Raw genomic sequence first — 19,077 nt, 5'->3', positions numbered from 1 at the left:
CAAGCTAATATCTCAGGAACAGACTAAAGTCTGACTGGTTAGTTAAAATCTCTGTAATAAATAGGGGTAGAAATGGAAGTATGAGTTTCTATCTTCTGGAAAGGAAAGAAAATCACTAGTTAAGTTGGTTTACTGTGTAGATTCAGACAGGTGAGGCAGATAATTGATGAAAACTCTCATGGTTTATGATTCAGAACATCCATTTGATTTGTGTGGTAATTAGGAGAACTGAATTTTTAGGAGAGGAAAATAAAGCAACTTGGGGAATAAAAGAATGTGGATATAGGTTGAAAGAGGAGAAAGAATATAGCACAGAAGGCTAGCAAATAGGCTATTGCATATGTCCCGAATTATTACTGTGATATGGAAATACAATATATTCCAAATAATACTGATGATGAGTAATTGTGGTGAGTTAATTCTCTAGGCTGCTACTGGAAAGTAAGCTCCACCGGAATGAGAATCTTCTCGCATTTATCTTTGCATCTCAAGAGTTTAGCCCAGAGGTGGCACATTATAATTAATAAATAAATGTCTGTTGAATGAATTCAGGACTGAAAAGAGCTGAAAGGTTATGAGACGAATGATATCCCTAAATGCCTGAATCTTACACTCAACACATAAGAAGGATGACAGTACATAACAAAGGTGATTCTGTGGCATGTTGTCCCTTAAGAGAGGTTTTGAAAAGGTCGTAGGGGTTCCCAGGTTTGTCAGATTCATTCTCAGACTTAGGGTAGCTGTAGTCATCTCACCTGGAGGCTTGCATGTTTCTGCATAGCTGAGGCTCGTGGCCAAGGGCTCATGCCATACTCTAGATGCCCAAGAAATACTGGGTCCGTGTGGGACCATGTTGATAAGCCCCTGGGGGTGGAAAAGGGCAGCCCAACCCAAATTTAATGCTCTCCTTCCTGGTTCTAAGCATTATATCTCATGCCTGAGAATGGGTGAAATGGAGCCTAAATTTCTTGTGGGTGCCTACTTGGTGTGTGCTGCTCAGTTTTATTTTCTGGAAAGAGTTTTCCGGAATCAAAGGACATATCTTTTGGAAATGCTAACATTTGGACTTTGGTCTTTGGGGAATGGATGTAAAAATGCACTCTGAAAAATCAGAGAGTCATAATGGTTTACTATTATTTCAATAACTTAAATGGTGGACGACATTTAAAGGTGTGGGTTATCTCTTTTATGCCACACTGTGCTGTCTGTTGTGGTTTCCTCTTTGTTTCCAGGTGCGATTCCAAGTTGAGTACCTGGAGCTAGTCCTGGAATAAATTGGATGCCCAATAAAAGCTTGTTGAATGACTGACTAAATGCCGCTTTCCCCTCCCTAGCAGCTGGCTAACCTAGCAACGTTTGAAAGACGGCTGGATAATTCTGGGCCATGCAGGAGTTCAGATTCATTCTGAAAGAGACTGAAGACTAGGCAGACAGATCATTTCCCCAGAAAGCTCTTTTCCTCAACTGCCTCCTGAAAATTACACTTGTGTTGGCTTTTCTGTTATGGGATGAAATCCACTGATCTACTCAGATGTTAGAAAAATGAAGGAGATTTACAGAGAAAGAAAATTGAGGAGCACTCTTAACCAGAGGCTGTTTGACCAGAAACCAAGCCCTTAATATGAAGCAGGATTTTCTAGAAATAGTTTATTTAGTGATAGAGCCTTGTCATTAACTGTGGTGAAACGATTCTTTGGTTAAGGAGCAAACAGCAAGCAATGATGCCTGATGATGACCATAGATAGAAATCTTTTGAATCAGAGCATTTGAATCTACACTTAAAACAATTTCTTTATTACAATGTGAGATAGACAAGTAAACTCTTAGTGATCCATACATACTTCCTGAATTTCAAGTGCTGCCCAGTGTAAATCTTACAGTGCTTTACCCGGCAAAATTAAACATAATGCAAATGTTTGATTTTCTTTTCTTTTTAATACCGTTTCTCAGAGCTATGCGTGTATAATTCTTTTGATTCCTTTCCCATGGAGAAAATTCTTCTTGCTTCAATGCAAATTCTACCAAAGCCTGTTTAAGTTTGTCCCCCTCATGTTACAAATACTAATAGGGAGGGACAGGAACCCCAAGGTCAGCACACAATAGCAAGAAGAATGAAGGGATATGTCTGAAATGGGACCCTGTAAGAAATAGCTGTTGCCAAAGAATCTGTCATTCCAACCAAGCAACCTGGGGCAATTTAGTCCTGAACTTCCAGTGCTGTTGCCATGGTTTCTAGACAAAGACGACAGGGCTGCATTCCAATTATATCCTTCAGAATGACAGATAACTGAAAAATAGGAAATGGGGTAATAAAATCTCAGGTCACCCAGAAGAGGTGTGATAGATACAAGTGATACAGAAACGAAAGATGCAAGTCTACATTTGTTAAAAAAATGCCTTTTGATGTAGAATGCAAATGTATATTACGCAAATCCTCCAGACTTTCCATAGGAATTTTATCCATCATGCAGCTCGTTATTCAGAGCCAGATACCTCCCACTTAATAGAAATGTTCATAATAACATTTTAAACTTGAAGAATCCATGAACTAACAGTATTTAAGCAAAATAAATCTTGATCAGTGAAAAGTAAAACGCATCTCTTGAATTCTGAAGATGTTGCAGCTACAGCAATGCCATTTTTTCCCCTTAATCTTGGGGTCAAATGTAATATTCGGTTTTTCCAGTTGAAGGTATTATTGCAAACGTTGCACCTAGCTTTGAGCCATATATGATAATCAATATTATTTTGCCAGGGTCAGCGGTAAGTTTACTGTCATGCTATTGACTATAATGAAGATACTCACTTTTTCAGTGAGAGGAAACTAGATAGAAATCAAAAGGTTCACAGTGAGGACTGTGGTTGGACCGGTTCTGTATTCCCTGCAGTTAAGCAGAGATGGAGCATTTCAATTCCGAAGCAGCATTAGGTAATGTACATAATCTTTAAAGCTTAAAACAATTTGTAGTCTAAAGTTTTTAACATGTTAGGGGCACCTGGGTGGCTCGGTCAGTTAAGCATCAGACTATTTTGCCTTAGATCATGATCAAGCCCCACATCAGGCTCTGCACTGAGCATGGAACCTGCCTAAGATTCTCTCTCCCTTTTTCTCTTTCTGACCCTTTCCCCAGCTTGTGCTCTCTCAAAATAAGTATTTAAAAAATCTTTAAAACATTAAGTCTCAGTTGTGTTTTTTTTTAAAGTTTATTCATTTTGAGAGGGAGAGAGTATACACGCACATCCATGCATGCACATGATCAGGGAGGGGAGAGAGAAAGAATCCCAAGCAGGCTCTGCACTGTGAGCGTGGAGGCTGATGGGGGGCTTGAACTCACAAACCCGTGAGATCAAGACCTGAGCCGAAATCAAGAGTCGGTCACTTAACCGACTGAGCCACCCAGGAACCCCAGTTGTGTGTGTGTGTGGTTTTTTTTTTTTGTAAAATGGAATAACACCAACCTCTTAGAGATGTGACTTTAAATTGGATAATGTATATAAAGCATTTAGCTCAGCATCTGTCACATACCATTAAGTAAATGGAATAGGTACCGCTTCTATCATCATTAACTATTATACTACCTTATGCCATATACACAGTGATAAGTGTGCAGCTATTACTACAGCAGAGAAACAAACAACATTGGCAACTTGAAGGACTTAATACCACATATCTACAAAAAGGTCTTTAAAAAGTACCTCAGATATGAAATTAGACGGCTTTGAAAGACGGTGAAGAAAAACACGAATTTACTAAACGGTGTTACAAGGATTACTGCCAGCAGAGTGAGATGGAAACTTCTAGATGTCCTGAAGCCTCCTGAGTTTCTCTTTAGGGATATTTATTTTCTGACACTTTGAGGACAATGTAACATTTTTGTTAACATATTGAAGATAGCCGTTACAGTTTTATAAAGATCAGTTTTGTCATTTTCTTTCTATGTATAAATTTAGAGAGTTTGGCTGGATGCTTAAGCCTGACTTTTACTATATTCAGTATACACTTTTTTTCTCAGCAAGAATTGGTTTGATTTTATGATGGAAGTAATTAGGAAAAATGATTTATTTACTAAGAAACTTCTGTATGATAAACCTTACAAAATAAATCCATCTTCTGTATAAATAATGACAATCATAAAGAAAAAAAGAAAATGAAGTTTTTTTTCCTTAATGAGACTGTTTTTGGAAAAAAAATGCATCTTGGGGGTTTGGAGTGCAACCTTTCACACAGTTTATTTTGCTTTGCTCTTCTGGTCTTCACGTGTTGTGGCAGATTTTTTTCATTCGCAAACCCTAAAATCTGCATTCTGTCATATGTATGTACACATGATGTATGTAACATGTATGTATGTTATAAAGCATATAATTTTGCTGAGCGTTTATGGTCGAGGCAAGTAGAGACCTCGGCAGTTTCAGAGAGAAATAAGTAAAAACATTGGCCTATTATGGAATTCTATGAAGAAGAGCCTTAATTTGTTATTCATATTTTTAAGTTACTCTTCTGTTAACTGAAATTTTGGAATAACTGGTTATGATCAAAATAGGAACCATTATTTCTAAAATCAATACAAAGGGAGAAAATTCCAATAATCCAATTTCTTTTGTTTCACTTCTTCACTCTGTGTGCTCTGTGGAGGGGATGCTTGGTTGGTGAAGCAGCAGGTCTGTTGGTACACCAAGTCTCCCGCCTGCAAACGGGATTTTGAATGATTTCCTTCATGGCATGGTTACATCTCACTGAAACATCAGAGGGAAGCAGCTCTCTCATCCCAAAGCTGGCTTGGAAAGGTAACATTATCTATTTTCGTTGTTATCTCACAATATAGGTCACGAAACAGAATGATGACTCTTTATGGGAATCACTGAAATTATGTAGACATAGTGCGAAGAGGGTCTTGGTAACTTACCTTAAAAGAGATTTCATATTGTTCTCCTCCCCAGATTTCTAAACCTGGGTCATAGCCACCCAACTCCCAAAACCACTTTCGATCCACAGCAAAGAGACCTCCAGCCATAACGGGAGACCTATGAAATGAAAACAAAAAAAAAATCTTTAAGGGACTAGGAATATTTGCTTGGAAAAAAATACAAACAAACTTCAAGATAATGTTTCAGAAGTCAAATGCACGGTGCTTTTCAGCCCTGGTTTTCTGTCAATGGATCTAGGGATCTCATTGGGTCTCTAATTGCTCCTGGAATCTTCATGAGCTTTAAATTTTGCCCTTCAGGCTCTAATGCAATTAATGTCCTGTAGAGCCACATTTGCTCCATATATTTATCATTAGAGGGAAATACACGACTGCTAGTGAATGATAGATAGAGAAATATCACTTAATTTTATGTCTTTTCCTTAAATGAAAGGAATCTTGTACTGTCAGACAGATAAACGTATAGAAAACACTGTCATAGACAATACCTTAGATTCAATCTCTCAGTATATATTCACCAAGAATTTACCATTAACAGGTCATGTCCCTTTTACAGACTATGAGATGATTAGTAGAATAAACAAATCAACCAGAATTAGTTATTTAATTAAGATGCCAAAGGTGGAATTTAAACTAGGTTTTTTTGGGATGCCTGGGTTAAGCATCTGACTCTTGATTTTGGCTCAGGTCATGATCTTGCGGCTCATGAGATTGAGCCCTGCCTCAATAAATAAATAATTTACTTAAACAAACAAACAAAGAAGCAAACAAACTTTAAAAAATAAACTAGGTCTTTTCATTTTAATTATATTATTCTTTTTAGGCTTTCTCTGCCTTTCAAAGAAATATTCCTTTTGCTCAAGTAATAATTTTCAAGTATTCTATTCCTGTTAGGGCACACAGTAGTCCCGTTGCTATGTGATGAGATCACTCATAGTTATGGGCCCTGTCCTAAACTTTTTGCAGTTTAAAGGTAGAGCTAGTTTTTTTTTTTTTTTTTTTTTTTTTTTTTTTGAGTCCTCAATACCTGCTGGGCTCTTGGCTAAAAGTTTTACCCAATTCCTTTGACTAATCCTCGCTGCAATCCTGTGAATATCATTCTCATGTATTGTTTTAAAGAAACAGGCAGAGAGAGGTAAGTAGCAGCAGCGAAAGGCTGAAGTTAGTGGTGGTTCTGGGGCTGGGCCAGGTCCTTTGATTTCAAAGCCTTTGAGTTCTTTACTGCAACCCTGTTTCTGTTTCAGTGTTTGGGGGTAAAGAAAGACAAGTACATAAACGTGGATAGGAAACACTCAGAGAATGTCCCTATGCAGACAGACAAAGCAAATCTGTAAAAAACCACATTTCCAGGGGCACCTGGGTGGCTCAGTCAGTTAAGCAACCGACTTCAGCTCAGGTCATGATCTCACAGTCCGTGAGTTTGAGCCCCGCATCGGGCTCTGTGCTGACAGCTCAGAGCCTGGAGCCTGCTTCAGATTCTGCGTCTCCCTCTCTCTCTGTCCCTCCCCTGCTCATGCTCTGTCTCTCTCTGTCTCAAAAATAAATAAAAACATTTAAAAAAATTTAAAAAAAAACACATTTCCAATGTAGTTTTTGTGATAGTTTTGAAAAATTTTTGACACAAAGGGTATTTATACATAAGAGTACAAGGCATTAAATGTTGAAAGTACACATTTTAAAATATGTATAAACATATGAGACACAGCAACTGAAGGCCTGCTCTTGGTAATGTTTTTTTAGGCATTCCAACAACATCAACTTGAATTTGCGTGTTCTATATTTCAAAGGCTTTGTATGTGAAAATGGTATTTGGCCTGATTACTTCAGTTTAAGAGTATTTTTTAATGTGTTGCCTCTACGTGGCTAGAAAGATGGCAAGGCAGGAAAGGGGATTTATTATTCTACCCAGGAAAGTGAGCAGGATTAAGAAAAATAACACAAGGCATCTCATGCAATTTTTTATTTTGTTTGAAAGAAAAATCCTAGAACCAGATGTAACCTACTTTATCCCTCTCTCCAGCAGCCTAATCTTTTTCCATTTTCCATGCACCGAATTTCAGAGCGGAATTACAGCTGTAGCTGGATAAAATGAGGACTGTAACATGCACCGAGCGCAGTTCCCCCGTGAACTCGCCACCGGTGTAACTCCGCTTCTGCAGAGCTTGGGCATAAGTGACCAGAAATTCTCAATCCTATTCAAACTGAACCACAAATAGAAAAGACCTCAAGTCAAACAAATATATTCTCATTTGATTGTGTAAAATAGGAGACCAAAGTGCATCAAAGTTTACACTGGGCAGAATGAACCTCAAAACTAGAATTCTCCTAGATCTGGAATTATAGATACTAGCAAGGGAAAGTCCTATGTTGCTTTTTTGTTTGTATGCATGTATTGTAATTCATTGGAAACACAGCATCTTGTTTTTTTAATGAGTGTATTAAAAAATAAAACCATGTAGTGTATGCTAGGTACATTTTATTTAGAATATCTAAATTCTAAAATTCTATTAATTTTAGATATAATAAAATAGATTCAAATGGATCCTTTTTGCCTTCATTGATGTTTTTACCTAGCTCCAAATAAATTAATGTTTCCTATCTTTATTAGTGTGAATGACTGGTAAGAAACCAACTTTTCATTTATGTATGTATTTACTCACAGTTGTCCATTAATCTTTTAATTAGCTTTTAATTTTTAACAGCTTAATTGAAGTATAGTTGAGATACAGAATACTGCATGTATTTTAAGTACACAGTTTGATAAGTTTTGACTTAGACACCCGTGCAGCTATTACTACATTCAAGATTATGAACATATTAGCCTTCCTTCCAAATTTTCTTGTAATTCCTCCCTTCTGACCTTGTCATTCTTTTTGTCTAGGCCATCACCGATCTACTGTTACTATAGTTTAGTTTCAGTTGCTAGAATCTAATATACATGTCATCATAAAATTTGTGTTCTTTTTCTGGGCCTGGCTTCTTTTATTCAGTATCATTATTTTTAGATTCACCTATGTTTAGCATGTATTAATAGTTCACCACTTTTTTTTTTTTATTCCATTTGCACAAATATACCACAGTTTGATTATTCATTCACTTACTGATGGACATTTGGGTTGTGTCCAGTTGTGAGCTGTTACAAACAAAACTGCTATGAATTTTGTTTACTAATCTTTGTGCATAGGATATAGGCTTTCATTTCTCTCTGGAGGAGATGCCTAGGAGTGGAATAACTAGATCATATGGTGGGTATATTTAACTTTCAAAGAAACGGTCAAACACTTTTCCGAAGTGGTTGTACCCTTTTATATTCCCAACAGTAGTGTTTGAGTTCCAGTTGCTATGCCTTCTTACCGATACTTCATATGGGCTGTCTTTGAAGTTCAGTCATTATGATTGGGATATCATGGTATCTCAGTGTGGTTTTGTTTTGCATTTCCATGGTGATTAATGCTGTTGAGCATATTTGTGTCCCTTCTCTCATCTGCCTTGTCAGTCTGCCTAGAGGTTTACCAATTTTATTGATCTGCTTAAAGAACCAGCTTTTGGTTGCATTGATTTTTCTCTGTTGTTTTCACTTATATTTTATTGATTTCTTTTTAGTTCTTATTGTTTTAATCTTTTACTTACTTTGTGTTTAATTATCTCTTCTTTTTCTCATTCCTTAAGGTAAAAGTTAACATCATTGACCTGAGAGCTTTTCTTTTTTCTAATATAGGTATTTAGTACTATAAATCTCACCTAAGTACTCATGTAGCAGAATCCCACAAAAAATCCCCCCCAAAAATATGCAGTGTTCTCATTTTCATTATGTTAAAAATACTTCCTAATTTCTCTTTTGTTTTCTTTCTTTGACCTATTTGTTATATACAACATGTGTAATTTAGTTTCCAAATATTTCGGGATTTTTTGGTGTTTTTTTTTTGTTATTGATTCTAATTTAATTTCATTGTGGTCAGATAAGATACTTTGTATGACTTGAATTCTTCCAAATTTATTCAGACTTTTTAATGGCTCAGAATATGGCCTATCTTGGTAAATGCTCCATGTGTATTTGACAAGGATGCATATTATGTTGCTGTTGAGTAGAGGGGTCTATACACATTTATTAGGTAAAGTTGGTTGGTAGTGTTATTCAAGTCGTGTATATTTTTACTGATTTTCTGTTTCTTTGTTCCATTAGTTACTGAGAGGGGGGTATTGCAATCTATGACTATAGTTTTGAATTTGTTTATTTCTTCACCATGTTCCATCAGTTTTTTGCTTCATGTATTTTGTAGCTCTGTTAATAAGGGCATAAATGTCTACGATTTTTCTGTACTCTTGATGAGTTAACTTTAATCTTGTTATGAAATGACTTTTTTTTTTTTTTAATTTTTTTTTCAACGTTTTTTATTTATTTTTGGGACAGAGAGAGACAGAGCATGAACGGGGGAGGGGCAGAGAGAGAGGGAGACACAGAATCGGAAACAGGCTCCAGGCTCCGAGCCATCAGCCCAGAGCCTGACGCGGGGCTCGAACTCACGGACCGCGAGATCGTGACCTGGCTGAAGTCGGACGCTTAACCGACTGCGCCACCCAGGCGCCCCATGAAATGACTTTAATAATCTCTGCTAATATTCTTTGCTTTGACATCTATTTTGTCTTGATGTTAACACTTCAGCTTCCTTTAGGTTTATACACTCTAAACACTAATATTTATTTATAACTTTTATATCTTTTTATTCTATGTTTAAAACTATTTGTGTCTTTATATTTAAGATTTTGTTGTCGTCGTTGTTGTTGGCAGCACACAATTGCACCTTGCTGTTTTACAATCTCTGTCTTCTAACTGGGCTATTTAGATCACTTAGTTTTTTTTTTAGATTATTTACTTTTAATATGATTATTCATGTGGTTAAGCTTAAATCTATCAGTTTCTTTGTTTTCTATTTGTCCCATTTATTATTTCCTTTTCCATATTTTGATTCATTGAATATTTTTCATGATTCCACTCACTATCCTTTTTGACTTAACAAAAACTCTGTGTGATTTTTTTTTTTTACTTTGTGGTTGCTGTAGGGTTTATATCATATGTGTTTATTTTTGATGATGGTTTAGCTTTCAGCAATACTGTACCAGTGCACGTATATGATAGAAATCTTTTGCTAGAATGCTTTTATGTCTCTTCCCTTAACCTTTGTACTCTGTTGTCATACATTTTACTTTCCCATATGCTATAAATCCCACATGACATCATTATTATTTTAAGTATTGTCTTTTAAAAAGATTTAAAAATAAACTTTCACATATATGAACTTATATTATGAATACCATTTTTGTTTCCTTAATTCTTTTGTATGGACCCATATTTCCAGCCTTGTATCTTTCTGCCTTGTATCTTTTTGTCTTGTATCTTTCTGCCTAAAAGACTTCCTTTAACATTTCTTGTAGTGGGAGTTTGATCTTTTGCATTTATGAAAACATCTTGTCATCTGCATGTTTTAAATTTATTTTTGAGAGAGACAGAGCGAGAGCAGGGAAGGGGCAGAGAGACAGGGAGAGAGACAGAGACAGAGCACGAGGGGAGGGGCAGAGAGAGAAGGCAGCACAGAATCTGAAGCAGGCTCTGAATCTGAGCTGTCAGCACAGAACCCTACACGGGGCTCAAACTCCTGAACCATGGGATCATGACCTGAGCTGAAGTCTGACTCTTAAAAGACTGAAACATCCAGGTGCTCCTCATCTGCATTTTTAAAGATACTTTTGTTGGCTATAGAACACTAGGTTAACAGCTTTTTTTCTCTCAATCCTCTAAAGACGTTGCTCATTCTCTTCTCATTTGCATTGTTTTCTGTAAGAAATATGTTATTTTTATCTTTGTTTCTCCGTACACAATAAGTTGGTGTTTTGTGGGGCGTGTGGGCTTGTTTGTTTGCCTAAGAGCTTCTCTATGTCATAGGATTTGAGCTATTTTATTATGACATGACACATGCTATAGCTATAGAGTTTTCTTGTGCTTGGGATTACTTGAGTTTCTTGGATCTGCATGTATAGTTTTCATGAAATATGGACAATTCTTGAGCACTATTTCCTCCAGTATTCTTTCTGTTCCTACTTTTTGTCCATATCTTCCAGAGACTCGAATTTTATACTTTGTTCATTTCCATAACTTCTCTTTTTGTGTTTCAATTTTGGATATTTCCTATTGCTATATCTTCCAGTTTATTAATTTTTGTGTAATGTCTAATTTGCTTGTAATCCCATCTAAAGCATTTTTAATCTTACACTTTTTTCCTCACCTTTAGGATTTTTATTTTGGTCTTTTTATACCTTACATGTCTCTGCTTAACTTTCTGAACATGTAGAATACTGTTATAATTACGGTCTTAATGTCCTGTCTGTTGACTCTCAGTTGTTAGTTTCCATTGACTGAATTATTTACTCATTATGGGACATATACTGGTACTTCTTTGCATGGCTGGTAATTTTTTCTTTGGGTTCTAAAACTTTTACATTTTGGGGTGTTGGGTATTTTGGTATTCTTTTAAACATTTTGTTCTTGGATGCAGTTACATTATTTGGAAATAGTTTAACCCTCTTGGGTTTTGTTCTTACAATTTATTAGGTAGGACTGGAGCAGTGCATAATCTAGGACAAATTATTCACTACTTTTAAGACAAGACCTTCTGTGTGCTCTACTGAATGTCCTACAAATTACCAAACTTTTCAGTCTGGATGGTGAAAACAGACACTATTCTCAGACTTCTGTTTGTTCTGGGCACTGTTATTTCTGACTCTTTTGAATGTTCTTTTGCCCAGTCTTGGGTAGTTCCTTCACACACATGTTCCTATCGTTACTCTGCTGAATGTTCAAAGGGTACAGATCTGTAGATCTCTAGAGCTCTCTGTGTAGCTCTCTTCTCATGGTGTTCTGCCCTTGACATTCTAGTTGGCCCATTTCCCCCAAATTCCCAGCTCTCTACCAACTTAGGCTGAGCCCTACCCAGGTTCGCCTTCCTTATACCATAACCTGAAAACTCTCCAGTTGGGAAGCAGGGGCAATCATAGACCTCCTTTTATTATTTTCCATCTCTCAGGGATCACTGTCCTTCACTGCCAGACTGAAAATTCTGTAATTTCAGTTCTGTAATTATAGTTCTGTAATTGAGCATCTTAGAAATCACTGTTTCATGTATTTTATGTCTGTTTAGGTGAACGGGTCAATCTAACCCATATTACTCTATCTTGTCCCACTGTGAAAATATGATTATCTATCCATTAATTTTTATTTTAAAACATTTAAAAATATTTATTTAATTATTTTGAATAGATAATACATTCACATATTTATAAACATTCTTGCTCCTACATCTATCTCCTGCCACTCTATTTTTCTCATCACAAACAACCACTATTATTTCCTGGATGTCCTTCCAGAGATATTTTATGCTCATCTAAGGAGGTACAACTATATCATTTTTTTCCTTCCTTTCCTATACAAATGATTGCACCCTACAAACAGTGTGCTTTTACTTAATTTTAAAAATTCACCTAATTTTTAAAAGTTAGCTAATAAGTTTAATGATCATGCTATATTGAAAAGACCTTCCTTGGTCTATTTTTTAAACATCTGCCCATCATTCCATTGTGTGTATATATATATTTCTGGAATTATATATCCTGGTTGGCTATAAAGAGTAAAAGTGTACAAATTTATTTACTTTCTCATGCCTGGAAGTTAAAAGTTCACATTAAGTTGTGTCCTAACCTGAAGCTCTAGCTCACATTCCATACCAGCCCAAGGCCAATGATTTAAGACCTAATAAAATAAGCGGTAGAGAAAAGTAGCAATCCTACTGAGAAATTACAGATCCATCATAAAGTAGCATATTCCAGGCTACAGATAACACTTGCTAGGGACATGTCATTATTAGGACAATATTTGGAGAGGAACTGTTGAAAAGTTTCGCAGGATAAATGATTTTAAAAAAGAAATGGAAAGAAAGGAGGTAAGGGATGGTTTTGACACTAAGAAAGATGGAATACGAAGGCCCTGTGGTAGGAGGGAGCATAATAATAAGAAATGGAAGAAGGCCAGTCCTGCTGAGCTGGAGCATGGGGGGAGGATACACACAGAGTACCCAGTGCCTACACAGAGTAGGTGCTAAAAATTCCCACATAGTAGTGAAACACAAGAAATTATTCATAAATAAATCAGTATTTGTCCTTCCTCTTTGATCACCACAACCCTTCTCATTTCAAGCCCAGAGCAAGCCAGGACAGCAGCCTTGGTGCTCTGGGGGCTTGGAAAGAGGCAGCTGCTAAAAGATAAGAGCCCTTGTATTTTTAAGAGAATCTAAGCAGCCTGAAGAGATCCCAGAGAGGGAAGTGGGAGGCAGAATCTGTCAAGTCCTGCAGTGACAGAGGCAACCTCCTGCACTGTGAAGGTGCCTTGGGAGATGACAAGACCTCCAGGGCGGAACACATTCGGCAGTTATACCCCATGAGCTGGGATTTGCACGAAATTAGCAGAACTGCTGATTTGAAGGAACCAAGTGGCTTGGGCCGTATGGATCTTGGTGGCAAACCTGTGAATGGACAGTTATGTCAGAAGGACGACTCTGACAATTTGGCTTAAATAAGATTCTAGAACCATTGCCCTCCCTGAAAACAGGGGAACTTACATGAGAAGAGAGAATGAATTTTCTACTAGTTTTGTGAAGGGGACGCAAAGTGGGAGTTACATGGCTCTGAGGAAAATGTAGTATTGTAATCTATTACGTTCCAGTGAGTTTGTGGACGGGAACTCATATGCCACCATGCAAATATGAGTTAACTAATGGGAGATGTTGCGCTGAGGTCAAGAAAGTTGTGCTCCTCACAGATTAAAGGTAAAATATTTTCATGTGTCAACATTATTTTCTCCTCTGAAGAAATGAAGAAGGGAAGTTCATTATTTTCAGCATGTTCTTATGCTTTCTGTTTTCCATGTTAAATATAGTGTTAATTACTTGAAACTCTCCCCACTGGTCCTGTTTCTCACAATTTTTCATTGGTTTATCTTCACGTTCCTTGATTTTTTTTAATGTTTATTTATTTTTGAGAGAGAGACAGAGCACGAGCAGGGGAGGAGCAGAGAGAGAGGGAGACACAGAATCCGAAGCAGGCTCCAGGCTCTGAGCTGTCAGCACAGAGCCCAACGCGGGGCTCGAAACCACGAACCACGAGATCATGACCTGAGCCGAAGTCTGACGTTTAACCGACTGAGCCACCCAGGTGCCCCTCACGTTCCTTGATTTCTTACAAAATATTCATGCTGGTTTTGTTCCCCTCGTATGTTAACACACTGTAGACCTGTTCTAATGTGGTTTTATCTCATGCAACTTTTAACATATTAATGTACTTACTTTATGAGTGTTACTCATAAATCAGGTCTTAAGTTTTGCTATTAAAAACCACATCTGTCGGGTGCTTGGGTGGCTTAGTTGATTAAGCTTTTGGCTTCTGATTTCGGCTCAGGTCATGATCTCACGGTTTGTGACTTCAAGACCTGTCTTGGGCTCTGCCCTGGCAGTGCAGAGCATGCTTGGGATTCTCTTTCTCTTTCTCTTTCTCTCTCTCTCTCTCTCTGCCCCTTCCCTGGGCCTGTGAATGCTCTCTCTCTCTCTCTTAAAATAAATAAGTAAACTTAAAACAAAAAACACAGAAACATCTTTTGAAATTAACATAATCATGAAGGAACATGTTCCTGTTGCACATTCTTTATTCTTCAGGTTATGAAAATATAACTTTTGTATGCTTAATAGAAATCAATTTTCTATTTTATGTTAAGGCTATTGAACCAGATAATAGGTATGTTTCCTTTTTACCTATGGTAGACTAGTTTACTTTTCTCATCCATTTTTGTATTCCAAAATTTGCTGAGTTTAAATTTATGAGGCTATAATCTAAAAGTATACTCGAACCATTCTTTATTTGGCACAAATGAAAAAAATCTCCACGTTTTCACTTGCAAATGCATATTTCCAAGTGTACAGTTGGTTGTTTTCACTAAACCAGGATGTAGTTCTTAATGCTTGTGGTCTCACTCTGATTCTCACTGCATTCTAAAGAGTTGTTGATGTTCCTGTTATTCTCCATTTCACATGTTGACTCTTTCCCCATATGTGAAAAATGTGGTAGAGTTTTAATACACTTTTTACATATTTGTTGCCCACTTTCTCCTATTTTCAGACAAAAAGGGTTATTTTGAATTTTAATACATCTCATGTATCCTTTGGGGGTCTACTAATAAAAAAAAAACCATTACATTGAAAGATAAACATGCATAAAAAGTTATTTTTAAAATTCACTAACAATTAAAACTTAGGTCCAGAAATCAAAAGGAGTTCTTCCATTTGGCCTCAGAAAATAAACTGGCTCTCAATTTCCATTCATTTCCATGGCTGCAGTGAGAATTCTGGACATGTGGGTTGCAGTCTGAATTTGATCAGAAATGAAATGGCACAATTTCCCTCTGGACCCAATCAAGCCAAGTCAATCAGCATAGAGATGAACCACATAATTTTCAATTATGTAACTCAAAATTTTTAGCTGGCCCATGACTCAACAATTACAGAACAATTACAGCTGAAATATAATTATTTTCAGCTCGAATTTAGTTGTTGAGTAAAACAATATTGCAGATTAAAACAATTTTTTTCTAACAATTTTTTCTTTTAAGTATTAAATCACTGCTTAATTAGGATTTTGAAAAGAGTCATTAAATAACTACTGACAAATGCATCTGTATAACGTATCTTTAAAAACTTACTTTTTTGGTATAATTTCCTTACCTTTATTTGCGTAATGGGGACCATAAGGATGAGGGAGGAATGTCACCTTTCTGTTACACAGGGAGGTGGTCAGTCTAGGGACAAAAAATGAAGTAGGTCCTGGGCTGGGAGAAAGAGGTCCTCTTGGAAACAGCTGGATGCAGAAATGGAAGGAATATTTGATTCCAGTCATAGAAAGCTATGTTTTCTCCTAACTCATGCACCTTGGGACTATGTATGTATAATGGCAGAAATAGCTCTGATATGTGCAAAGCTGAAAGAATTGTGTAAGCAAAGAAGTTTAACATTTGGTGCCCAGGCCTATGCTAGTAGAGTGCCATAAGCTGAAGTTTCCTCTCTGCACTCTGGTGAGGAAGTCCTCCGTGACTGCCTCTATGCCTTAGCATCATTGCATTTCTTACTGCTTCCATTAGGCTGAGCTAGACTTCAGGACTTAAAAAAAAAATTTTTTTTTTTCTTTGAACAGGAACAAATGGCAGCAGCAGCAAAAAAAGCAACAGAGATTTTCTGCTTTTCTTTCTGAGAGGCAGTAGTTATTTGGACTGTATCTTAGGAACGAGGAGCTCTTTTTCTTACCAAGTAGAAGATAGACTCCGAAAGTAACACAACACACAAAATGAGGATTGGTTAAATTTGAATACTAAATGGCCTTATGCTGAACTGTACGGATCATGGGTTCTTGTACCCATGCCCTTGTGTGGTACACTGCCATTGACTTAGTCGGCCACGTGACTTGGTTTAGCTAACATCAACAAATGAGGTGCAAGCAGAGGCCTTGTCCACTGGGGCTTGGCCTCTTTCCTACATCTTCAAGAAGCCTGCTACCACATGAAGAAGCCTGACTAGCCTGTTGGAGACACATGGTCCAACTGACAATCAGCACCAACTACTAGATATATAAGTGGGACCATCTTAGACTGCCTAGCTCTAGGTGAGCCATCAGAAGACTACTGCCGGATGAGTGACCCCGGTGACCAACTCTTCTGTTTTGCTTGAGACTGATGGGTTTGCGGGATGCTGGACTGTCAATGCCAAAACTGGGAAAGTCCCAGGCAAACCAAGATGAGTTGTTCATCCCTCTTAGGTGAGACCAGCAGAAGAACCATTTAGTGGAGCTTAATCTCAATTTCTGAACTTCAGCATTGTGACTAAACAAAATGTTTGCTGTTTTAAGTCTCTAAGTTCTGGGATGGTTTGTTAAGTAACTGATAACGGATCTCATCTTGAATTTCAAGCTCTAAAAGAGGACATATTTGCATTTCTATTAAGCTGCTGGTAATGATAATAACCCTTCATAGACACAGGATTTTGGTTAATTTTCTAATTTCTAAGGTTTAACATAGGCTTATTTTTTGGATTTTTTTTCAAGTTATCTCCACTAGCGCCCTAGGGTATATTATAATACATAACGGGATTTCAGAGCTGCTCATAATGACAGCAGAAGCCTTTGCTCAAAAAAATTCTGTATTTCTAGATTTACAAATGCAAGTGTTAGTGTTTAGGAAAGCATTAGTAGAAAAGGGATAAGGGCCAACTAGTTACCCAAGAGCAGGTGGCAGAATTATGACTTTTTCAGCTTTTTGGATAAAATGAGGAAAACAAAATTATAAATCATAGTACAAATTTTGTACTATTTTGTGCCACGATCTATAATTTTGTTTTTATCACAAACATAAACACATATAATACAACATAATGGTTTAAAAGGTTTTTATAAAATTGAATATACTTTGGCTGCTTTCTTTATATTTAGGATAGTAGTCTCCCCTGTGGAAGGATATAAAGTTGATGAAAAAAGAAATCTTGTGTATGTCAGTACAAATTATATAGGCCATTAAACTGGCCTATAGCCTTAAAAAGAGTGTGATGGTCTGTCTTTGGTGTTCCAATTAAGTTGGTAGTTCTGAAGTTGTTCAAAATACTGCTGCCTCTGTATCTTCAGCGTTGTCACTGATCTAACAAGATGAAATGGAAACTCTGGATGTCAAAAGGCTACATCAACAACTGTCTCTCTGGGTATAGCAAGAGAATGGCTAAATATTTTTATAGTCTTAGTTTTATGTGACCAAGGTGCTGTGTCCCTCAGCTACTCTTCTGTGACCCAAAGTGGTGCGTGCATGTGTGTGCGCGCACGTGTGTGTGTGTGTGTGTGTGTGTGTGTTTATGTAGGTCAAATGGAAAACCTCCAAGAATGGGTACCAGAGTGATTGGTCTAAAATACCATTCTTCACTCCTACAGTGAACGGGTGGATGGATTCACCTGTGTGGGTACAGCTGCTATTTCCTAGTCATCCTATCCTTGAAATAGGTGCGCACTCAACGATATACTGGGACCACCTGCACCCTACTCCTCAAAATGCAGAATACACCCGGGGAGATCTCTTCAAAGGTGTCTGGGGACAACTAAAGTGTAAATGTTATGGCTTATTTTCTTAAGTCACTTCCTGCCCACTTCTCTCTTTGAACAATGTGGTGGATTGGAGACTTGGCTCAAGGTACAATTTTGGATTTTTATATCCCAGAATTATGTCCTCAGTATACTTACCCTGCAATTCTTATTGGATTCATTCATTTCTAATTTCTAAATGGTCACAAGTTTAATCATGGTCTCATATTACATACCAGTATAATGACCATGGTGATTGTTTTAGTTATTAATCGTCTCCTTATGTGATCTAAACAGCTCAAGCCTTCCCTGCCTGAAGGGACAAATGAGGTCATATTAACACTAATAATCAGATTATAGTGGTCTTCAAAAAGTCTTTGGGTCCATCTGGCTGACAGAGGGTTTTAGTCTCCTGCCTACCAGTTTTCCTGGTTTGCTAGGAGTCTCTGGGGATGTCAACTGTGTGCTTAGGAGCAAGTCTGCCTTTGGTTTTTCTACTCCAGTGCATTGGGTCACTTTGCTGTTGTGCTTGTCACCAGCCCCATCCATAAGGAAGATCCTCTACTGGTGTGGTCATGCTCTGCTGGTGGCTCCTTTATTTTATTTTATTTTTTAAATTTTTTTAATGTTTATTTATCTTTGAGAGACAGAGCACAAGTGGGGGAGGGGCAGAGAGAGAGGGAGACACAGAATCCAAAGCAGGTTTCAGGCTCTGAGCTGTCAGCTGAGCTGATGTGGGGCTCGAACCCACAAGCTGTGAGATCATGACCTGAGCCTAAGTCAGACACTTAACTGACTGAGCCACCCAGTGGTTCCTTTAAATGAAGCTGCCTGGGGAAAGATTACCCTGGAACCTAGGCCTTGTGCCATGTATCCTAACCTGTCCTTGAGATCCAAAGCCACCCAGTTCATGCTCAGAGCTTCACGAAGTGTCTGGACAGCACAACTC

The 19,077-nt window shown here is 37.5% G+C and overlaps 1 protein-coding gene across 1 annotated transcript in view; it reads right to left on the bottom strand.

The window, feature by feature from the left end:
* The window catches only part of GALNTL6 (polypeptide N-acetylgalactosaminyltransferase like 6), a 1,203,008-nt gene that overhangs the window by 128,811 nt on the left and 1,055,120 nt on the right, over positions 1-19,077 (bottom strand). The window contains exon 9 of the mRNA XM_078445606.2: positions 4,905-5,022. Coding sequence (XP_078301732.2) covers positions 4,905-5,022 — 118 coding nt within the window. The remainder of the gene's footprint in view (positions 1-4,904; positions 5,023-19,077) is intronic.

The sequence above is a fragment of the Panthera onca genome, chromosome B1 (assembly GCF_046562875.1).
Source record: "Panthera onca isolate mPanOnc1 chromosome B1, mPanOnc1 haplotype 2, whole genome shotgun sequence".
Taxonomy (NCBI): Eukaryota; Metazoa; Chordata; class Mammalia; order Carnivora; family Felidae; genus Panthera; species Panthera onca.
The sequence above is the reverse complement of the archived record's forward strand: the minus strand, read 5'-3'. Positions and strand labels throughout refer to the sequence as shown.